Source organism: Toxotes jaculatrix, chromosome 17 (genome assembly GCF_017976425.1).
Source record: "Toxotes jaculatrix isolate fToxJac2 chromosome 17, fToxJac2.pri, whole genome shotgun sequence".
In the NCBI taxonomy this organism is placed as follows: domain Eukaryota; kingdom Metazoa; phylum Chordata; class Actinopteri; family Toxotidae; genus Toxotes; species Toxotes jaculatrix.
The window spans coordinates 9,757,287-9,774,009 of record NC_054410.1 but is presented as its reverse complement, the minus strand read 5'-3'; the positions used below and the strand labels follow the sequence as shown (position 1 = coordinate 9,774,009).

At 43.5% G+C, this 16,723-nt stretch overlaps 1 protein-coding gene across 6 annotated transcripts in view; it reads right to left on the bottom strand.

Annotated features, from left to right (window-relative positions):
• The window catches only part of qkia (QKI, KH domain containing, RNA binding a), a 78,146-nt gene extending 61,837 nt beyond the window's left edge, over positions 1-16,309 (bottom strand). For all 6 annotated transcript variants that reach the window (XM_041059902.1, XM_041059905.1, XM_041059901.1 and 3 more), the window contains exon 1: positions 15,895-16,309. In XM_041059902.1, the coding sequence (XP_040915836.1) occupies positions 15,895-16,039 (145 nt within the window). In that variant the 5' untranslated portion in view covers positions 16,040-16,309. The remainder of the gene's footprint in view (positions 1-15,894) is intronic.
• Positions 16,310-16,723: the final 414 nt, after the last annotated feature.

Sequence of the window (16,723 nt, the reverse complement as noted above, 5' to 3'; positions counted from 1 at the left end):
CTGTTCAAAGTTGCCAAAACAATTCATCCATTGGAGCTTCATCCACTGTGGGTTGGTTAACTGAAAGTAAAAAGACTAGCAGGCCATTTTTTTTCCTATGTCTACTGTATTGTATTCAAAAACTCAATTTAACCAGAATATCTGCCTGGCAAAAGAAAGGTGTGTGGTTATTGCTAACATAAGGATAATACTTATTAGGATATTGCAAATTAAATTTAATATTTCTGGACTGACCCTATATCAATTATTCACAACAATCAAATGGCAAGATAAAATATCAAAACTTTGGCATAAATTAACTATAAGTAGTATCACTTTTTATTTTACTAAAAATGTATTTTGATAGACAATCAGTAACATTTACCTCAAGTACTAGGGTAAATAATTTACATGATTCCTAAAAAAAGAAGTCGTAGCAAAATCCCATTTTATCCTTCTCACCCACATCACCATGCTATCCCAGTGAAATTAGTGTTTCAGTCAGTATCTGCAGAGCTATTAAGACCTCAGACTAAAATTAGAACAAGGGATCATCACATTTGATGATGTGGAACTGCTTTGTGGGGCTGTGTGCTGGTGGGGGGCATGCTGGCAGCTCAATGAGCCATAGGAGTACCAGTTTTGTGCACTTAGTGGGGTCTACCATAGAGTGGGGTGAAACTGGCAGGGAGGGCTGACTCTATACTGAACCATAATGGCTTACTCTTAATGGCTGCCGCGAGGGGCCAACGTTCATTACTCTCTGCGTGGGGGGACTTTCGACAGGATCCTGAGGTGAAACTTGTGAGTGGCAGGTGCACACACACACAATTAAACTTGTGGGAGGCACCCCAAAGCGAATGAGCAAGGTGGAGAGCTACTGAAACTGTTTTCTTTCCTTCACTCACATACACACACACACAGATATAATTCTCTTTCGGGAAGCACTGAGGAGTGTTAGTGTGGTAGTTAACAGAATGGGATAAGCTCTCAGGGTAATATTGCTAATTATTCAGCGATTGCGAAAAAATTCTAATCTAGCACAGCAGAAGCTGGAGTTCTGTGCTAATACTTCCTCTCTCCTCGGTTCACCTTTTAAAGTAGCCCAATATCCTAGCTCAGCTGAAACAGACAACCTAATGCACACAAATGCAGACTCAGGCTCCTTCTAAAATACCAAGCAAAGATAGGCTATTTTACTGCTGCTTTTGCCATCTAAAGGGGGAGCAATATGTAGCGTTAAATTGGAAGCCACAGCAATAGTCATTTAACAGGCTGGCTTTAAGAGAGAAGCCTCAAGAGCTGAAAACGGTTTCACCAATTTGAGAGGATATCCATGGTCAAAAAAAAGTTAAACAAGGAAACAGCCTGCCTCACACCCTCTATTTCCAAAGGATGTATCCTGCATCTGTGTGGCTCTATGCATACTAAAAAGGATGCATAGTTATGACAGGAGCAGTCAAAACTGGTGGATTAATTAGTATGAACACAAACACACATTCAAAGCATGAACAAAGTATAACAGCCAAACAGATTGTTGGTTCTTCTGCATCTCGTGGGAACTCATTTCAGAGACTTTACCTGCCAGTGAAATCAGGCAAACAAACAAAAGCGAGACCTGCGCCGTGCTGCACGGAGCTATTCAAGAATCACTCCCTCACTTTGCTTTAACCCATTTAACTCTACTTTCAGTGTTTTTGGTTGATGTACACACACTACATATGTTTCCAGAAACACAACCATTTTATCCATTGAGGCCTCAGGCATACTTTTACAGCCAGACAGGCACACACACATGCACACACACAGAGGACAACAATGAGGGGGATGCTATGTAAAAGCGAAGCACAGGATGCATGTTGTGAGCTCAAACGCGATGTGAGACTACAAGATAAGGAATGGGAAGAATAACAGGATGAAGAGTCAGGATGCACGCTGATGGGAGCAGTCCTTGGCTCCACTTTGTGTTTACTGCCCTGGAACCCCGTACTGTGGCCTGTGAAAAAGGGGGTATCCCTTTCCTTTGCTCACTACCTGGAGGGGCTCGAGAAAATGGACATTTCCTGCCAGTAGACACTGACTCTTGTTGAGATATAAACAAACACTATGCCACAAAAGGGTGACAAAAGAGCTGACTGCTATTCATCTATTAAACACATTTTAACTGTGTCTACCCCTACACACAGCTGTCCCCTCTGTCATGCAACAATGCCGGGAAAGGTCCAGCTGTCAGAAGAGGAAACAAGAGAGGAAGGAAGGAAAGGCTCTGACTGTCAATGTGACTGGAGACGATAACATGCTCCACGTTTCCTGTCCCCACCCCTGTAACTAAGGAGACCACGGTGCTCACAACCAATGGGAAAGGGGGTAATTACTCACACTCCCCACCATCGGTTCAAAAAAGATTTTTGACTTTGTGTCTCTGTGCGATATAATCTCCATTTTTGTCCTTTGATCCATAACCCATGCTTCCGAATGATTCCACAATAATGTGGGTATACAGGACGGCAGTGTTTTTGGTGAAATTGTAAAGGTTAGGGCGGTGGGGGCACAAACTAGGAGATCAGGTTGAGGCACAGATTATTCAGCTGGTCATTTTCATCACAGTTAAGCACAGCCAAACTGCAACACGGAGAGAGGATAAGACAGGAGCTGCATTTTAACTGTAAATCTTAGGCAAATCCTTACATCAACTGTGACTCCAGTGATTTTTGGTGAGGAACAGATGGGAGCAGCAGGAGCCTGCCAGAAGTGCAGTATTGAGAATGTCAACAAACAGACTGAAAAAAGAAATCTCTTTATTTAATACGTGTTTTGTAGGTGGGAGAGTGACAGAATGAGGAACAACTACAGTCTTTTCACTGTCTCGTTATCAGGGAATGAGGTCACTTGATTACAGCAGGAATGAATAGATGCCAGAAAACAGAGACAGGAGCAAACAGAGAGACAAATGCCTACAAGTGTGTTTTGTTAGCAATTAATCTTCAGTCCTGATTTCTGTGACAGACAGAGCAAAATTAAAGCTGAACACTAAGCTATGGCAACAGAACATGGGTTTTTCTGGATTAAAATGAGACAGGGGTAGTACCTCAAATACCTCGGCACCTACTGAAACTCAATTTATTCAAAGGGACAATAACTGTAAAAATGCAGATGTGCATGGCTATCATTCAATAATCTTAAATCTAACTATCATTGAAAACAGTGATTTAGTATTAAAACATGACTCAATTTAAATGGTCTCTGTTAATATATTTTGTAAAGAAAATACTGTTACAATCTAATTCAATCAAATCTAACAACCTTGCACCAAATCATACCTTTATGGATCTTGTCATATTCAGCTGTTGATAAGAATGAGACATGGCTAGAACTCCATGGTTGTTTTGCATGCATGTTCTTTTTGTATTGGACTGCTTTCACTGTACATGTTTTTGGTTGCTGGTTTATTGGGCACATCAATATAAAACTAATGAGGTGCACCCTCAGTGATACAAATGTGGACAACATATTTAAAGACTTCTCAATTTAATACAAGACAAATAAACAGCGCCACAAACTTCAGCCTTACAAATGACTACAAAGTTGAATCAAAACATTTTCTATGCACAAAAATCCTGGAAAAGACACGAGTTCTAAACACAGGAAGACAAAGAGGTTACATCACTGCGTGTACATTTGTGTGTGCGTGTGTGTCAGCTGTTGTTCCATCCCCAGGAACGGGGCCTGCTGGGGCTTGTAGCTACCATCTTAAGTTCCAGTCCAACAGCCTCTCAGTCGCTGTCCCTGGGTGTGACAACACACAAACTCACATCACAGCTGTTGTTGTGTCTTTGTGCCAGCTCTTCATTGTCTTTACAGTCTGACATACCATTTTTCCAGGATCTAAATCTTACCACTTCAAACTCCAACTCGTGTACATTACAAATTAGACATAGAGGAAATGTGCTAAAATATCTGGATGGATATGAATGGTCCTCTGCCAAACCCACAACTGTTTTGAGCCAAGTGTTGAGGGATGGATGTGCTGATATATGTAAGTCAAACTGGTACTGATTCTCTATGAAGAAAAAAAAGGTCTCGCATTGTTAAGAGACTCTCTTGGTGACTGATGCACTTCCAGGCATTAAGACTGCTTGTCCTGAAGGACAGACAATGAAAAGAAGAGGAAAGGGCTGCCTCTGACCTACTCCCGTCTGTCTGTAGATCATAAGAAGAGCTGCTCTTTGGCTGTGCATTTGTTTGGTCTGGTTGTCTGGTCCTGGAGATCATACAGTTGATCTGTTTTGTCTGCCAAGTCATGTTGAATGTACCATTTAGGGCATTTAAAAAACAAAGGAGTCAGAGGGGCCGTAACAACTGGGTCAGAATGTCATAAAGAGAGAGGGATAAGAGAAAAAGAGAGAGAGAAGCCTTCCCGCTGACTCATCTGTCATTAACCAAGCTTCCACAACGCTTAAGCCCTTAAACATCGATCTGCCTCAAAGCGCTTGGGTGTGAGGGTTTAACAAATCTGCAAATGCATATACATGTGCACGATTACAGCTAGCGGATGCAGGCATGTAGTTCTCTACCAACCAACGTTTGAACCTGGGAGTGAGTGAGCGGAGAACTGAGCGCATACTGGAATCCTGAGCGCAGACACCGAGAGCTGGGCTGATGCAAACCGACAGACCACCTTGCGGGCCTTTAATGTCACCACTGGTCCTCACATAAAAGAGGCAATGTAGCCCCAAGGCTGGATTTTTACCACACATACTTACATTTGAGTAGCGAGGGAAGCTGCAAAGAAGGAACAAATGGAGGAAGAGAGGAGGTGAAGAGAAATCTGGAGTAACAGGAGATGAAAGAAGAGAACAGAAAAGACAGAGGGGAAAAGAGGGTGGCGAGAGCTAGAATCACTCTGCTAAAATAAATAGGTAAAAAGACAAAGCCAGGAAAAATGAGTCACTCCCTTGAGAGAACAGATACTGATTTTTTTCTGCGGAGCACACAAAGAAAATGATGGAACACTCCTCGTGCAGAGAACCAGAATGGAAGGTAATATAACATAAACAGATGAGAGGGATGCATGTACATGTTTAAGACAGGGAGGAAAAGATCAGAGGGAGAAAGCAAAGCAAGCTGTATATGCATGTGTGTGTCTGGAGCGCAGGCAGAGAGTAGGATTTTACACATGGTGATGAGGGAGGAGGAGCGGAGACAGAACCGGGGTCTGGTTCATCGAAAGTGTCAGACGTTCAATAAAAATAAGGTTGCAGGAAGAGCTCCCATCACAAACAGCCTAAACTCATGTCAGACAAATACTCTCCAGGAAAGCAGAGCAGGGGAGAGGAAAGGAAAGGTGCAAGAGGGGAGGGGAGAGAAGGATTAGAGGGGACAGAGAGAGACAAGTCCATCTCCTGGCAGACTATTCTTCACCTTAAGGTGTCAACAACAGCTGGCACCTTGGCACCTTGCTCATGCCCACACCTGTCTCACCTGCTGTGTCTACACACCATCCATTCCCAGCTGCCTTTAACCTTCCCTAGGGGACCAATAAAGACAATAAATTATATAATTCATCCACACAGTGCAAGTGATCACAAACATATATCCAATTAAAAATTCAAACTTTTATGGCAATTTGAGCCAAATCGCTCCGTCTCTAAAATCACCGTGCTCCATGTTAGTAAGCGTGTCCTGGCACATTCTGCAAGAAAATATGTACACAAGACAGACAGGAGCAGCTGTAATCTTTTCCAAGATGACAATAAAGCAGCACCTTGTAAGTCTTTTATGGGCCACATTCCTACATAATGACACTGAGTGGAGATGGCAGGAGTTAAGGCCGCAGTGTAAAGGAGCAGCATGTAGAACGCACAGAAAAACCATTTAACTGTGCCAGGTGGTTGTGCATTTTTTTTAAACATCAGACAACTCAAAAGTAACGTGTTTAAGCTCAATGACAAGTCACATGATCTGTGACCTATCAAATATGGCAGCAGGGCTAGCAGGACTGGCTCTGCACACATAAATAACTGTCAATGTCACTTTACATCAGGAGTGTATTTACTACTTGTGAGCTATGTAACAAATTGCAAGCTAGTATACAGTATATTAGTCATTGATCTGACTCAGACGTCTCAGGTCAGAGGTGCATCTGCAGTTCAAGCCCCAGTAATTAGGGCCAAGGTTGGGGTCAGGGGAAAAAAAGGTGTTCAATTAATGTTTAGTTAGGGATTTTCTTGAACGGAGTACGGCCAGATCCTGGCTTTTTTGACTGACTGGTTCCTGCAAGCACAATCCTGCATTTCATACACTAGTTATCAAGAAAAGACAATAGCATGAGCACTACCAATTTATGCCATACTGCCTGACCTTGTTGTAAGACCAAGTCACTGAACAGCAACAACGAGTCAAGTAAAACTGGATATGTTATGGAAGTGTTCTTCTGATCCCATCCTAGGTAAAAAAGTTATTTTATCAACCTCAGATTTCACAATATACAACAAGTAATCATGCTAACATTCACCTGTTCACTTTGTGATATAAAGCAAGAAGCTTTACATTAGAATTGCTTTTTTAGCCAACAAAAATATAATAAAAAAAACTAAACAACCTCTCTTGGACATGTCTATGCTATCACAATCTACTTGTGAGAGAAACAGTGTAGATGGGAGGGTATATGCAGCTCATAAACCAAGTGATCGATGCTATGCGCAAAAATGCATTGCAATGCAGTGGCCTTGTTTGACAGACAGCACTTGTGTGCCCACTGCTATGTGAACCGGTAGGAATGACCCAGTGTGTGCGTCTGGCCCATTAAAGCACAAAAAGCCATTGTGCATCATTAGCTGAGGGGGGAGGAAGGGAGAGACAGAGGAGTGGCGTGTGGAGCTGAGGGAGGGGTCAGCGACCTTCCTCATAACCAACCAGATGACCTCATTCACAGCACACAGGAATCCTCTGTCTCCCCCCACTGTTCTTTATCACACTCACCATCCTCCCCTCGCTCTAGGCTGCCTTGCTCGTCTTTTTCCTTTCAGCGAACACAATCAATCTACAGAGCAGGGACAAGCCTCATGCTCACTAACCCTTTCAGACAGACAGCACATTCTTTCCTGCCAGTTATTGGTGGGTTTTTACGCCAGTCTTTCCTATGTTACACACGGTGCTAAAGAGGGCCTTTGTACCACCAATTAAAGCCTAATCATACAAAACCACCCATTGTTCCTGCTCTGTAATCTCCTCTCAACCACTGCACTGATAAGGACAGAAAGGACTTAAGCCTCACCACAAATAGACATGCAACGACAAACACTAAGCAAACAGAACAGACATAAAACTGTTGCACTTGCAGTTGCCCAACTCTGACTTCATCCACACGTTGCTACTGTCACTTTTGGTTGGATGTGTTGCACATGTGCATAAATTATGTTAAGCAAATCATGTTTTACATTACAGCATAAGACTGCAGGGCAAACAGCCACTGTAAAAGACAACTGTGCAACACATGTAATTCTAGTTCGGCTAGACAGTCACTAAGTGTGACTGTGTCAGTGAGAGAAAAGACCCCGTTCGAGCAATTGAAACATTGCAGAATAGGTTGAGGGGGCAGTGGTTTAGAAAAAAAGTGACCGCTCTGTGTGACACTGCTTCAAGAAATCTAAGCAAACTTCCTCTTAGACACCAGCATAAATTCCATCGCTACAACTGGGGAGCAAAAAACAAGTTAGAGCAGTATGCAGCTAACTCGCAACCCCTCTCTGATCTGATAACTTAAGCAATGGCATCCAATTGCAAGCATGTACAGAGTGACATAGCGACTGAGGATAGGGTGTGCTGGAGCGAGTGCTAGGAACTCCATGAACTTGAACTGCAGAGTGCAGAATGAGTCTTTTTACCAGCATCTCATACTTGCACACTAAAACAGAGCACGTCTCCTTCCTCCTACTGCCATGTTTCTGCCTCATACTTAGCACACTTGACATGTGATCAAACCTGTTTCACCTGTCTTTAAAATCCATTTACTAAAGCTACATTCACAATGACAGTTCTCATAAAAATACAGGTATAAAGTGGAGTTCAAAGGTCCGTGTCTACTATTAAATGTTTTCCCGTGTATCAAAATCAATCAGTAAATACTTGTATTCAAAAGTACATTAAATGAGAGCCATGCAACTGAAAATTTATTCATAAAAAAATCTATTTTTAAAAAGGCTCCATGAAAGTGAAATATGTATCTAACATCTAAAAAATATTTACAATAGTTTGAAACAATGTTCATAATGCTTACTTTGTTGCCAGTTAACAAACTGGTACCAAAACATTATAAAATAACATTACAAAATTTAGGATAAGAAACATAATGTGACAAAAATATGTATTTGCTTTTGATTAATAGTGAAACTGTAGAATGGCAGCCCCACTGTATTTTGCACAATAGGAACAGAAGAGAAAAGAGAAACAGAGAACTGTGTAACGTGGATTTTGACATGTACAGACTGAAACGTGTGAAGAAGCTGTAGAGATTTGAGGAAGCAGCTGAGACTGGTTATGGTAGGTGTTCCTAGTGCTTGGTATTTAATGGAAAAACAAAGGAATCTCACTACCTTGCCACCACACTTTTTGTGGCCCTCAGGGAAGGTTATGGCAGCACCGCCTGCTCTTGCCAAGCCTCACAGAAACAACATGGGCAGCTGAGGGACAGGTAAATTATTCCTCTTTGATTTATCAGCCAGCCTGCGACTAGAGAGGCACCAAGGCAAAGGCTGCAAACCACAAGTAGACTGATCCACTGGGGTGCTTTGATGGAGGACGGGGCTAGTGAACCTCTCAGACCAGAGGGTTGGGAGGAAGAAACGTTGCAAAGACAAACAGCTCGTGAAAGAGAAGTGAGTGTGTCACAAAATTAGACGGTTTAGGAAAACACTACTGGACTTTGATATTTTCATACAAGTGGAATGAAGCTTGGTATTGCCAGCCGTGGTGCAAAAACTCTCAAATTACAGACAAATTATGTGTTCAACATTTATAGATATTTAAAGCAAAGCAGAAGTTCTTATGCCTCACTGTGGATGGCATTCACATTAATCTGAGCTAAAACACAGTATGAGAGAGTGTGTGGGGAAAACAAACACCAGGCTGGAGGTTAAGTGCTCTGACTGTGCTCCCGGTAAAATTCCTGAGCTGGCTGCCAACGCTTGCTTGCCATTCCTCCTCTGAAAGGAGAGAGAAAATGAATGCAGAGGGGTGGGCGAGTGAGAGGAACAGAGTGAGCATTCAGCTCGTTTATTCACCTCCTTTCTATGATAAAAATGGGGAAGGAAACAGGAAACGGTGACAAATGTTACTGGTATGATTCCCGAGAAACCAAATTGTTAGAAGCTGTATCTGTTGTGACAACTCAGAGACTATTAGAACAAAGACCGAAGAAGAAAGAGTGAGTGAATTAGGGGGACTACTATGAGTGAGGGGGGGTGGGAGAGCTATTTGAAGCACTCAAAGAATGTGACAGGGTGGGGCCCGTACTTCTCCTAACTGGGTTGCATATCCCCGCAAATGTGTGGAGGAGGGACGAGATGAGAGATGATTCATGATGTAATCTAAATTAGTCAAAAGAAAGCTGAGAGACAGACCCACCTCTGTGGGAGAGGGCAAAAGAGGAGCAGGCTTCTCTTGTCACCGCAGCAAGAAAACAGCCTCCCCCCCTTCTCCCTGTCTGTCTGAAGGAAAAACAAACCACTGACTCGCCTTCTCCATAGTCCTTTCCTGTCTGAAATGGGCGTTACTTCCCGCAGATGTTTTTACATGAGAAACAAAGAAAAAATTAAGAAAAAAAACGGTAGAAGCTTACTTATTTTGGGTCAAGGAGCTGTTGTAACGTCCTTATTGCAACATCTCCTACTAAATCTTCCTCTTTAACACTGTTTTTCATCATATAGTACACACACAGTAAAACACGGAGCCATGATCCTTGCTTTGACAGTAACCATGCATTAAAATTCTTTCATCTCATGCATCTGGTTACCTTATTCATTGTTAATTTTAACAATACTGCTCTGCTTTTAGGCTTGAGGAATAAAAATTCTAAAGAGAGAGAGAGAGAGAGAGAGAGAGAGAGAGAGAGAGAGAGAGAGAGAGAGAGAGAGAGAGAGAGCGATAAACTGCTCTAGTAATGTGTTGTCTAACAGCCGGCTGTAGTCGAAGGAAAGACACTTAGTTTTGGCGACAGTGAGCCAGATAGTCAGCCAGGCAGTCAGGGTAGGGCACAGAGACAGGAGGCCAGGCAGAGGCGGCAGTGATAAGGAGGCCCCAGCACTCACGGGATTGAGGCCTGAGATAAGAGCCCGAGCTGTCGTTGGACGACTTTATCGTACAGCACCCGCTGGGGGGGAGGTGGCATTGCTGGGGCTGGAGCAGGGCCACAGGAGCAAGTTGGGTCCAGGGGTGGAGTTAAAACAGGGACTGAAGCTCACACAGGTGGGGGGTACACTGTGGTGGGGCTACTGGGTAGGATGGCTGCTGGGCAGAGGCATGTCAGAAGGAAGACAGGCTAGGAAATGCTGGGTCCTGCCACAACCCCTGCACCTCACCCTGTCAGCCACTACCTAATTTATTACCATGGAGGAGAGACTGGGAAAGAGAGATCGCACAAGGGCAAGAGAGAGGCAGACAGAGAGAGGCAGCACAAAGCCTCCAACACTGCTTTCTCACTGGTGGCGACGGCTCAGTAAACCAGCTCACAGAATGGCTCTCGGTTAATTAAATTCCAGCTTATAAGTGGTGCTTTGGGATAGAATGTGGGGAGAAGAGAAAGGGTTGGGGTTGTGGTGTGGGGGGCTATAACAGGTTTCTGCTTGCAACAACAGTCCTGGCCTAACACCCCTAATTCTCTCTTCCTGTCAGTCTCTATCTGTAGTCTCTCATGGCTCTCAGCTGTATCTTACTTTGCGAGCAGTGCTCAATCTTGTTAGCTGCTGAATTGATTGCATGTCAGAGGTGAGTGCAGGTCTAGCCCTGTACTGAGGAATGTCAAGGGTCAGGCTACAGCAGGAAAGTACAGACTGCAACACAGACACAGAAAGGAATAAGGGGAAGAAACATATAGACAGGCTGATGGAAATATGAGACATCAGGTAGAAAACCAAACGCAGACTTCTAGCAGTCTCCCATTTATCAAAATCTGTTCTCTAAACAGCTGTTCCCAAAGGACCACTTCCCTACAAAGGCACCACAGTGGACAGCAGACAGTTTGTCCTCCAAATGCTGACAGCTCTCCCGGGAATGTCCTGTTAAATCACAGCACAAAGATACAAACAAGCAGACACAAAACTGTATTTGCAAAGGGGGATGCTGTAGGCACGAGTGCATACGGTACGATGCGCCACATGGCTCCACCACACAGCGTGCAATGAAACAATGGGCCATTTAATCTATTACACAAAGCTCAAAATGAGCCTGTAAGAAAGGTAAAGGGAGCTTGGAATAATTTTTTTCACTCAATATGACTATTCTGTTCCTCATAGAAACACTCACCACACTTCATGGCCACAAAAAAAAAAAAAAAAACAAGAAATCCTCCCTTTCTCCCATGCTCTGCTACCTTACAACAACGCCCGCACTTCACTACTAGGCTACATCTCTAGATGTTATATGGGCTGTCTCCTCCTGCCAAGAGAAAATATAGCAATTTGAAGCAGCTTGTTGGCTGGCAGATCGTAAAGAGAAATAAAAAAAATCTCCATAGCAGGTGTCACCTCTGGGAGATGAACAACTGCAACGCAAGGGGATTTCAAAGGGGGCCTGTCACTCGGCCAGAGTGACCTTGAGGGACTACATACATACTGGCAATGTAACATGGACGCCCATGCACACATGCCACTAAAAGAAAGGTTGGGAACAGTCTTCACACACATGGGTGGTGTCAGCTTTCTTCCGACATGGAAACAGCTGTGCAGACATGCACAAAGTGTTGGGTGGGTGAGGGAGACGGGTGCAGCTGTCGAGAAAAGCCATACTCTTTGAGAGATGGACAATTTGGGAAAGAGTATAAAGCGTTCAGATTAAACTGGTTAGATTTTTGCTCTGTACTTTAGTCTGACAAAAGAAGGTATTTAAGACATTCAAACCATATTTAAGCCTATGAAACAGTGCTGTCTAAGAAGAGAAGTGGTGATTTTATCGATACACAAAAGTTTTGTCCCTCAGCACACAAGTCGGCTGATGCTTCGTAGACAGATGATTTCAAGTAGCATAGCTTTCTCCTTATCACCTTGAAAAGCCACCCCTTTTCAATGAGACAGAAGTGACTGAAAAGTCTTTGAAAATGCATTCTGCTGAGAAAACTACATACACCGATACACCAAACAAAATAACTTGTTAGATCAAATGTAATTACAACACCACAAGTTTAAGAGTCTCCTCTAGAATGCACCCTGTCTGACTGGAAGTCGAAGTCGAGTGTGTTGTTCGTCTTTACTGCTGGCAAGGACAATAGTCACAAAACAGGCTTTGTCCATCATCACATAAATATCAACCAAAAACTTCAGTTAAAAACAAATAAAAATGGCTTTTCTGAACTGGAATTAGAGCTATTTCACAGCACCGGCCACCTATTGCTGCACATTAAAAATAACACACTTGACAAAATTTTAAAAGGACTAGGCCAAAGGGAAGGGTTATTTTATACACTGTTACTGTGATTTAAAAAACAGAGCTATTTTTCTCTTTTTCAAAAAATGCATACACTGGATTGTGCATTTGGTTAGTTCTGGGTGGGGTCAGTTTACACCAGTACAAACAGGGAGTGGGAGGAGGTTGGCCCCAAATATCGCATCAGAGTTTCAGCTCCGTCCAAAGGGGAAAGCAAACCAAACAGCCCCTAACAGGAACCAGACCGTCAGACAGACCTCCTCTGCACTGGGGTGGCTTTCATCGCACACAGACGCAATTTCTGGCAGCAGGGTAAAGTTTGGACCGGTGCTGTGGAAACCCTTATAAACCTTAGACTTGTGTAGTTTTTGAGAAGTGAGACTGAGGTTGAGGAGTCACGAGTGTCTCAGCCATGATCTCATAAACACTAAACAAGGAAAATTTTATCCATTTTCTATCTGTCAGGCACTGCACAAAAGCATCGGACCAGTCCAGTTTTACCGGACCAAATTCCTAACTTCTAACAGCCCGATTTCCCTAAAGCGACAAACCCATATGGTGTACGGCATCAAACTATATGTTGGAAAAGCTTTTCCTTCCAAGAAAAGAAAATTACATTCAAATCAGTTCCATAATTTTATTTCCGACATCATACTTTTATTTAATTTTACAAAATTAGATTTAAAAATGGCATTATCCAAAAACAGTGTTTATAAAGTTAAGATTTAAAACATTGAAAATCTGCAGGCTTCAAATTTGTCGAGTTTACTCCTGAGTGTGTTTCCTCTCCCACTTTAGTCCCGCAGTTAGAGCACAGCTTTAACTGTATATATGAGCAGGGAACAGACACAAGGCAAAGAAATTTGACAATATACATATAAAAATGTGAGACAATTTACCTCAAGAAAAACTGAAAATAGCTCATAATAACTCAGGATTTAGCGAGCCACAGAGAAAGTAACTGTACTTTTAATGTATTTATAAAAACACAATCGTAAACCCTTATCCACGCAGCAGCTCTTGGTTGCAAACGGATTTTCTTAGGTTGACAGAGTGAAAGCTGGTAAGTGGAAAAATGCTATGTATAACAGATTTTTAAAAGGCTCGCTGTTGACCACACAGAATCTAAATAAAAGTTCCTTGCTTTCAGTGGGTTGGCTCATACCGAGTACCAACAGCAGCTCGGGCTGACTTGTTAGAGTAAATGAGAGGCTCACAGACTGTGTGCGTGGTCCCTTTTCTTTACTATTCAGATGACTGCCATGGTCTTCAACTATGGGGGCTGGGAAACAGCAAAGGGGAGCAGGGATGAAAAAGAAAACAAGCCTGCTTCCTGACTCTCCCCTCACTGAAAATATCAACACACCCATCATTCCCAGTTGAGTACAATAATGCAACTGGCTTTTCTAAAATTAAAAATAACTTCACAGTGCCTCCATTGCAAGGAATTTACAGGGTGTGGAGAGTAAATCAAACTTGATTCTGCTAATGTGGAAAAAAATATAATCATAACACCCCTGAAAAACTACCATTCTCCTATCTGAACAGTGATTTATTGCTTAATTGCTTAAAATTTCAGCAAGCCCCAACTTGAAACTGAAGTTGCCATTTCTCCAGATGTATATCATTATAATATATATAGACAATAACACTGAGTTTGTGGCCTTTAAATAGACAGACTAGAGGGACTTTACCACTTAGTGCATCAGGATTTACGTTTGAACTTAAAGTGAGTAGAGGTCTTTTGTTTGGTGTTTTATGTAGTTTCCTAGCGGGGTACTAGGGTGAACACAGTACACTCAACGCTTTGTCTTGTTTATCATCCGTCAAGGAAACAAGAAAATCTTTGCAGACCGGTTTAGCAACTACATACTGAAGAACTCACTCATCTAGACATGCAGCCGAAACTATGAAGTAGGCACTGCTCTTTACGTCCTACACTGGCTATGAGGAAACTGTTCATTTATCCCGTGAAGTACACAGAAACACTTTTATTTTTATTCGTCAGTGTTATTGTGTCCAATTCGATACCACACGCAGCATGGGGACAGTCTGCTAGGGGGGCTGTGGCGCTCTCTAGTGTCCCCAGATCAGTTACATAAACCATAGGTCCAACCTTCCGCTTAGACCAGCTTATGTTATTGATACTATCAACATAAAAGGCAAATAAGCCGCGTTTATCTGCGCCGCTGCCTGTGCCAAAATCTGCGACAAAGGGTAGAATACAAATGTAGGCAGACAAACCCCGTCGGGACGGCGCCGCCGACAAAAGGCGACGCAGTTTTTGGTAGGGTAAGCTTGACTGGCAAAAAAAAAAAAAACACGACGGCTGCTGCAGCAAGGGAAGGAAATATAATCGAGAGAAACATCCCCTCGCTTGAAGACAAATATTGTAGTAGTTATAAGAAGGGAGACAAACAAAACGATGTCCCTTTTAATGAAAAAGTTGGACGGTCGAAATAATCTTCGTGCACTCCCCCTCCCAGCAGCAACTCACTAGCCATTGTTTGGGCAACAAGCAGACACATTCCACCGTGCTTTCAAGCTCGGCCGCTGGGCAACAACTAACACAGCCCTCGAAGCAAAAACAAGGGAAGCAAAACTCAACCTCTGTAACACTTCTTGGTACATGCCCGAGAGGCTGCAATGTCTGGTTGAGTTTTTATTTAAAGACGTAGCTAAGTTATCGCTGCCGTGTTGGTTCCAGAAGAGTTCAACGGAACGCAGACACCCAGGCTCGCTAGCTTAAAATGTGGCTAACCCAAGCTAAAATGCTGGGGAACATGTGGAATCGCGGCCCCCGTCTAAATAAATTGAGAATGCCGCTTGATTCACCTTAAGTGTGCTTCAAAACTTCTCTGTGGACATTTTCGTTAATACACTGACAGTGATAAATAGTTCAGATTTTTCTAAGTGAGTGTGAGAAAGTTTTCGCCTAGTAGCCTCAAAGTCAGGAGTGCACTAACAAACTCCGGGGAAGCCTAACGCTAGCGGCACAACTCTCAAATCCACATCTCGCTGTGCTCTAGGTTGAAGCAAACTCTCACGGGATACTACTGGATGTCTTATTTTGGGTGTGAGGTATTGCTCAGTGGAAGTTGTAAGTGTTACTATGCCACGGTCAGCAGTATCGGGGTACCCGACGACGGTGTGAGTCTGGGTCTCGCTAACGTTATGCAGCAGGGACGCCCAGCGAAACCGTGCTGACACCGGACTGCGCAGTGGTCACGCTTTCCCCTTCCCCGCGTCTCCCCCCATCGCTCCAGACTTCCCGCTTACCTTCATCGAGAAGCCTCTCCAGGTGTGTGAAGATGCCGCAGAGATTTGGCAAACTGGTCATAAGCTTCTTCTCGTTTAATAACTGCATCAAATAGTCGGGACTCGGCCTCGGTCGCTCCTTCACTTCGACCTCTCCGACCATCATCTTTGCGGCGAGAGCGAAAAACAAACCACCGCGAAACACAGAATCCTCTTTTAGGAAAAGGAGAAAAAAACGAAAAAGAAAAAAAAACCTGCGGCTCCAATCCCTCGCTTCCCTCCTCCTTGTGAGCAGAAGACTCTGTAAACCCCCCTAAAAAATCACGTTTGGTTTGTTCTTGTTGTTTGAGTGGAGAGGGGGCAAAAACACAAACCGTTATCTCCCTTCCAGAGACTCGTGCGCCGTACTCTCCTCTACGCCGTGTGCGCTCGGGGACGTTCGATTCCACCACTGTAGGCGCGAGCGACTGTTCCACCGGAAAGGGTCCGTCCTCCTTAACGCTTATTGGCCAGCGGTGCTTTCAGGGGACTCATTGGAGAGCGTATGACCGCTCAGATCCGAGCAAGAAGGGCGGGGCGGAGAGGTTGGCTGACTGACGGACAGGACTCTACGCCAATGGTGCGCAGTGCGCAGGAATGCTCATATGCCTCTGAAATGTTGTCAACACCGAACAGCACACGTTTACTTCTGTCTCCCTTTCTTCACCAACAGCGACAATATATAAGTTAAAAATTTCACCATCAGAAATCTCATTTTATTTCTTCAGAGTATGGCCCTGTCGTCAGTGGTCTCATAACTTTAACTGTGAGTCAATGTGTCCACCACACATCCAGGTAGTTCTGTCATTAC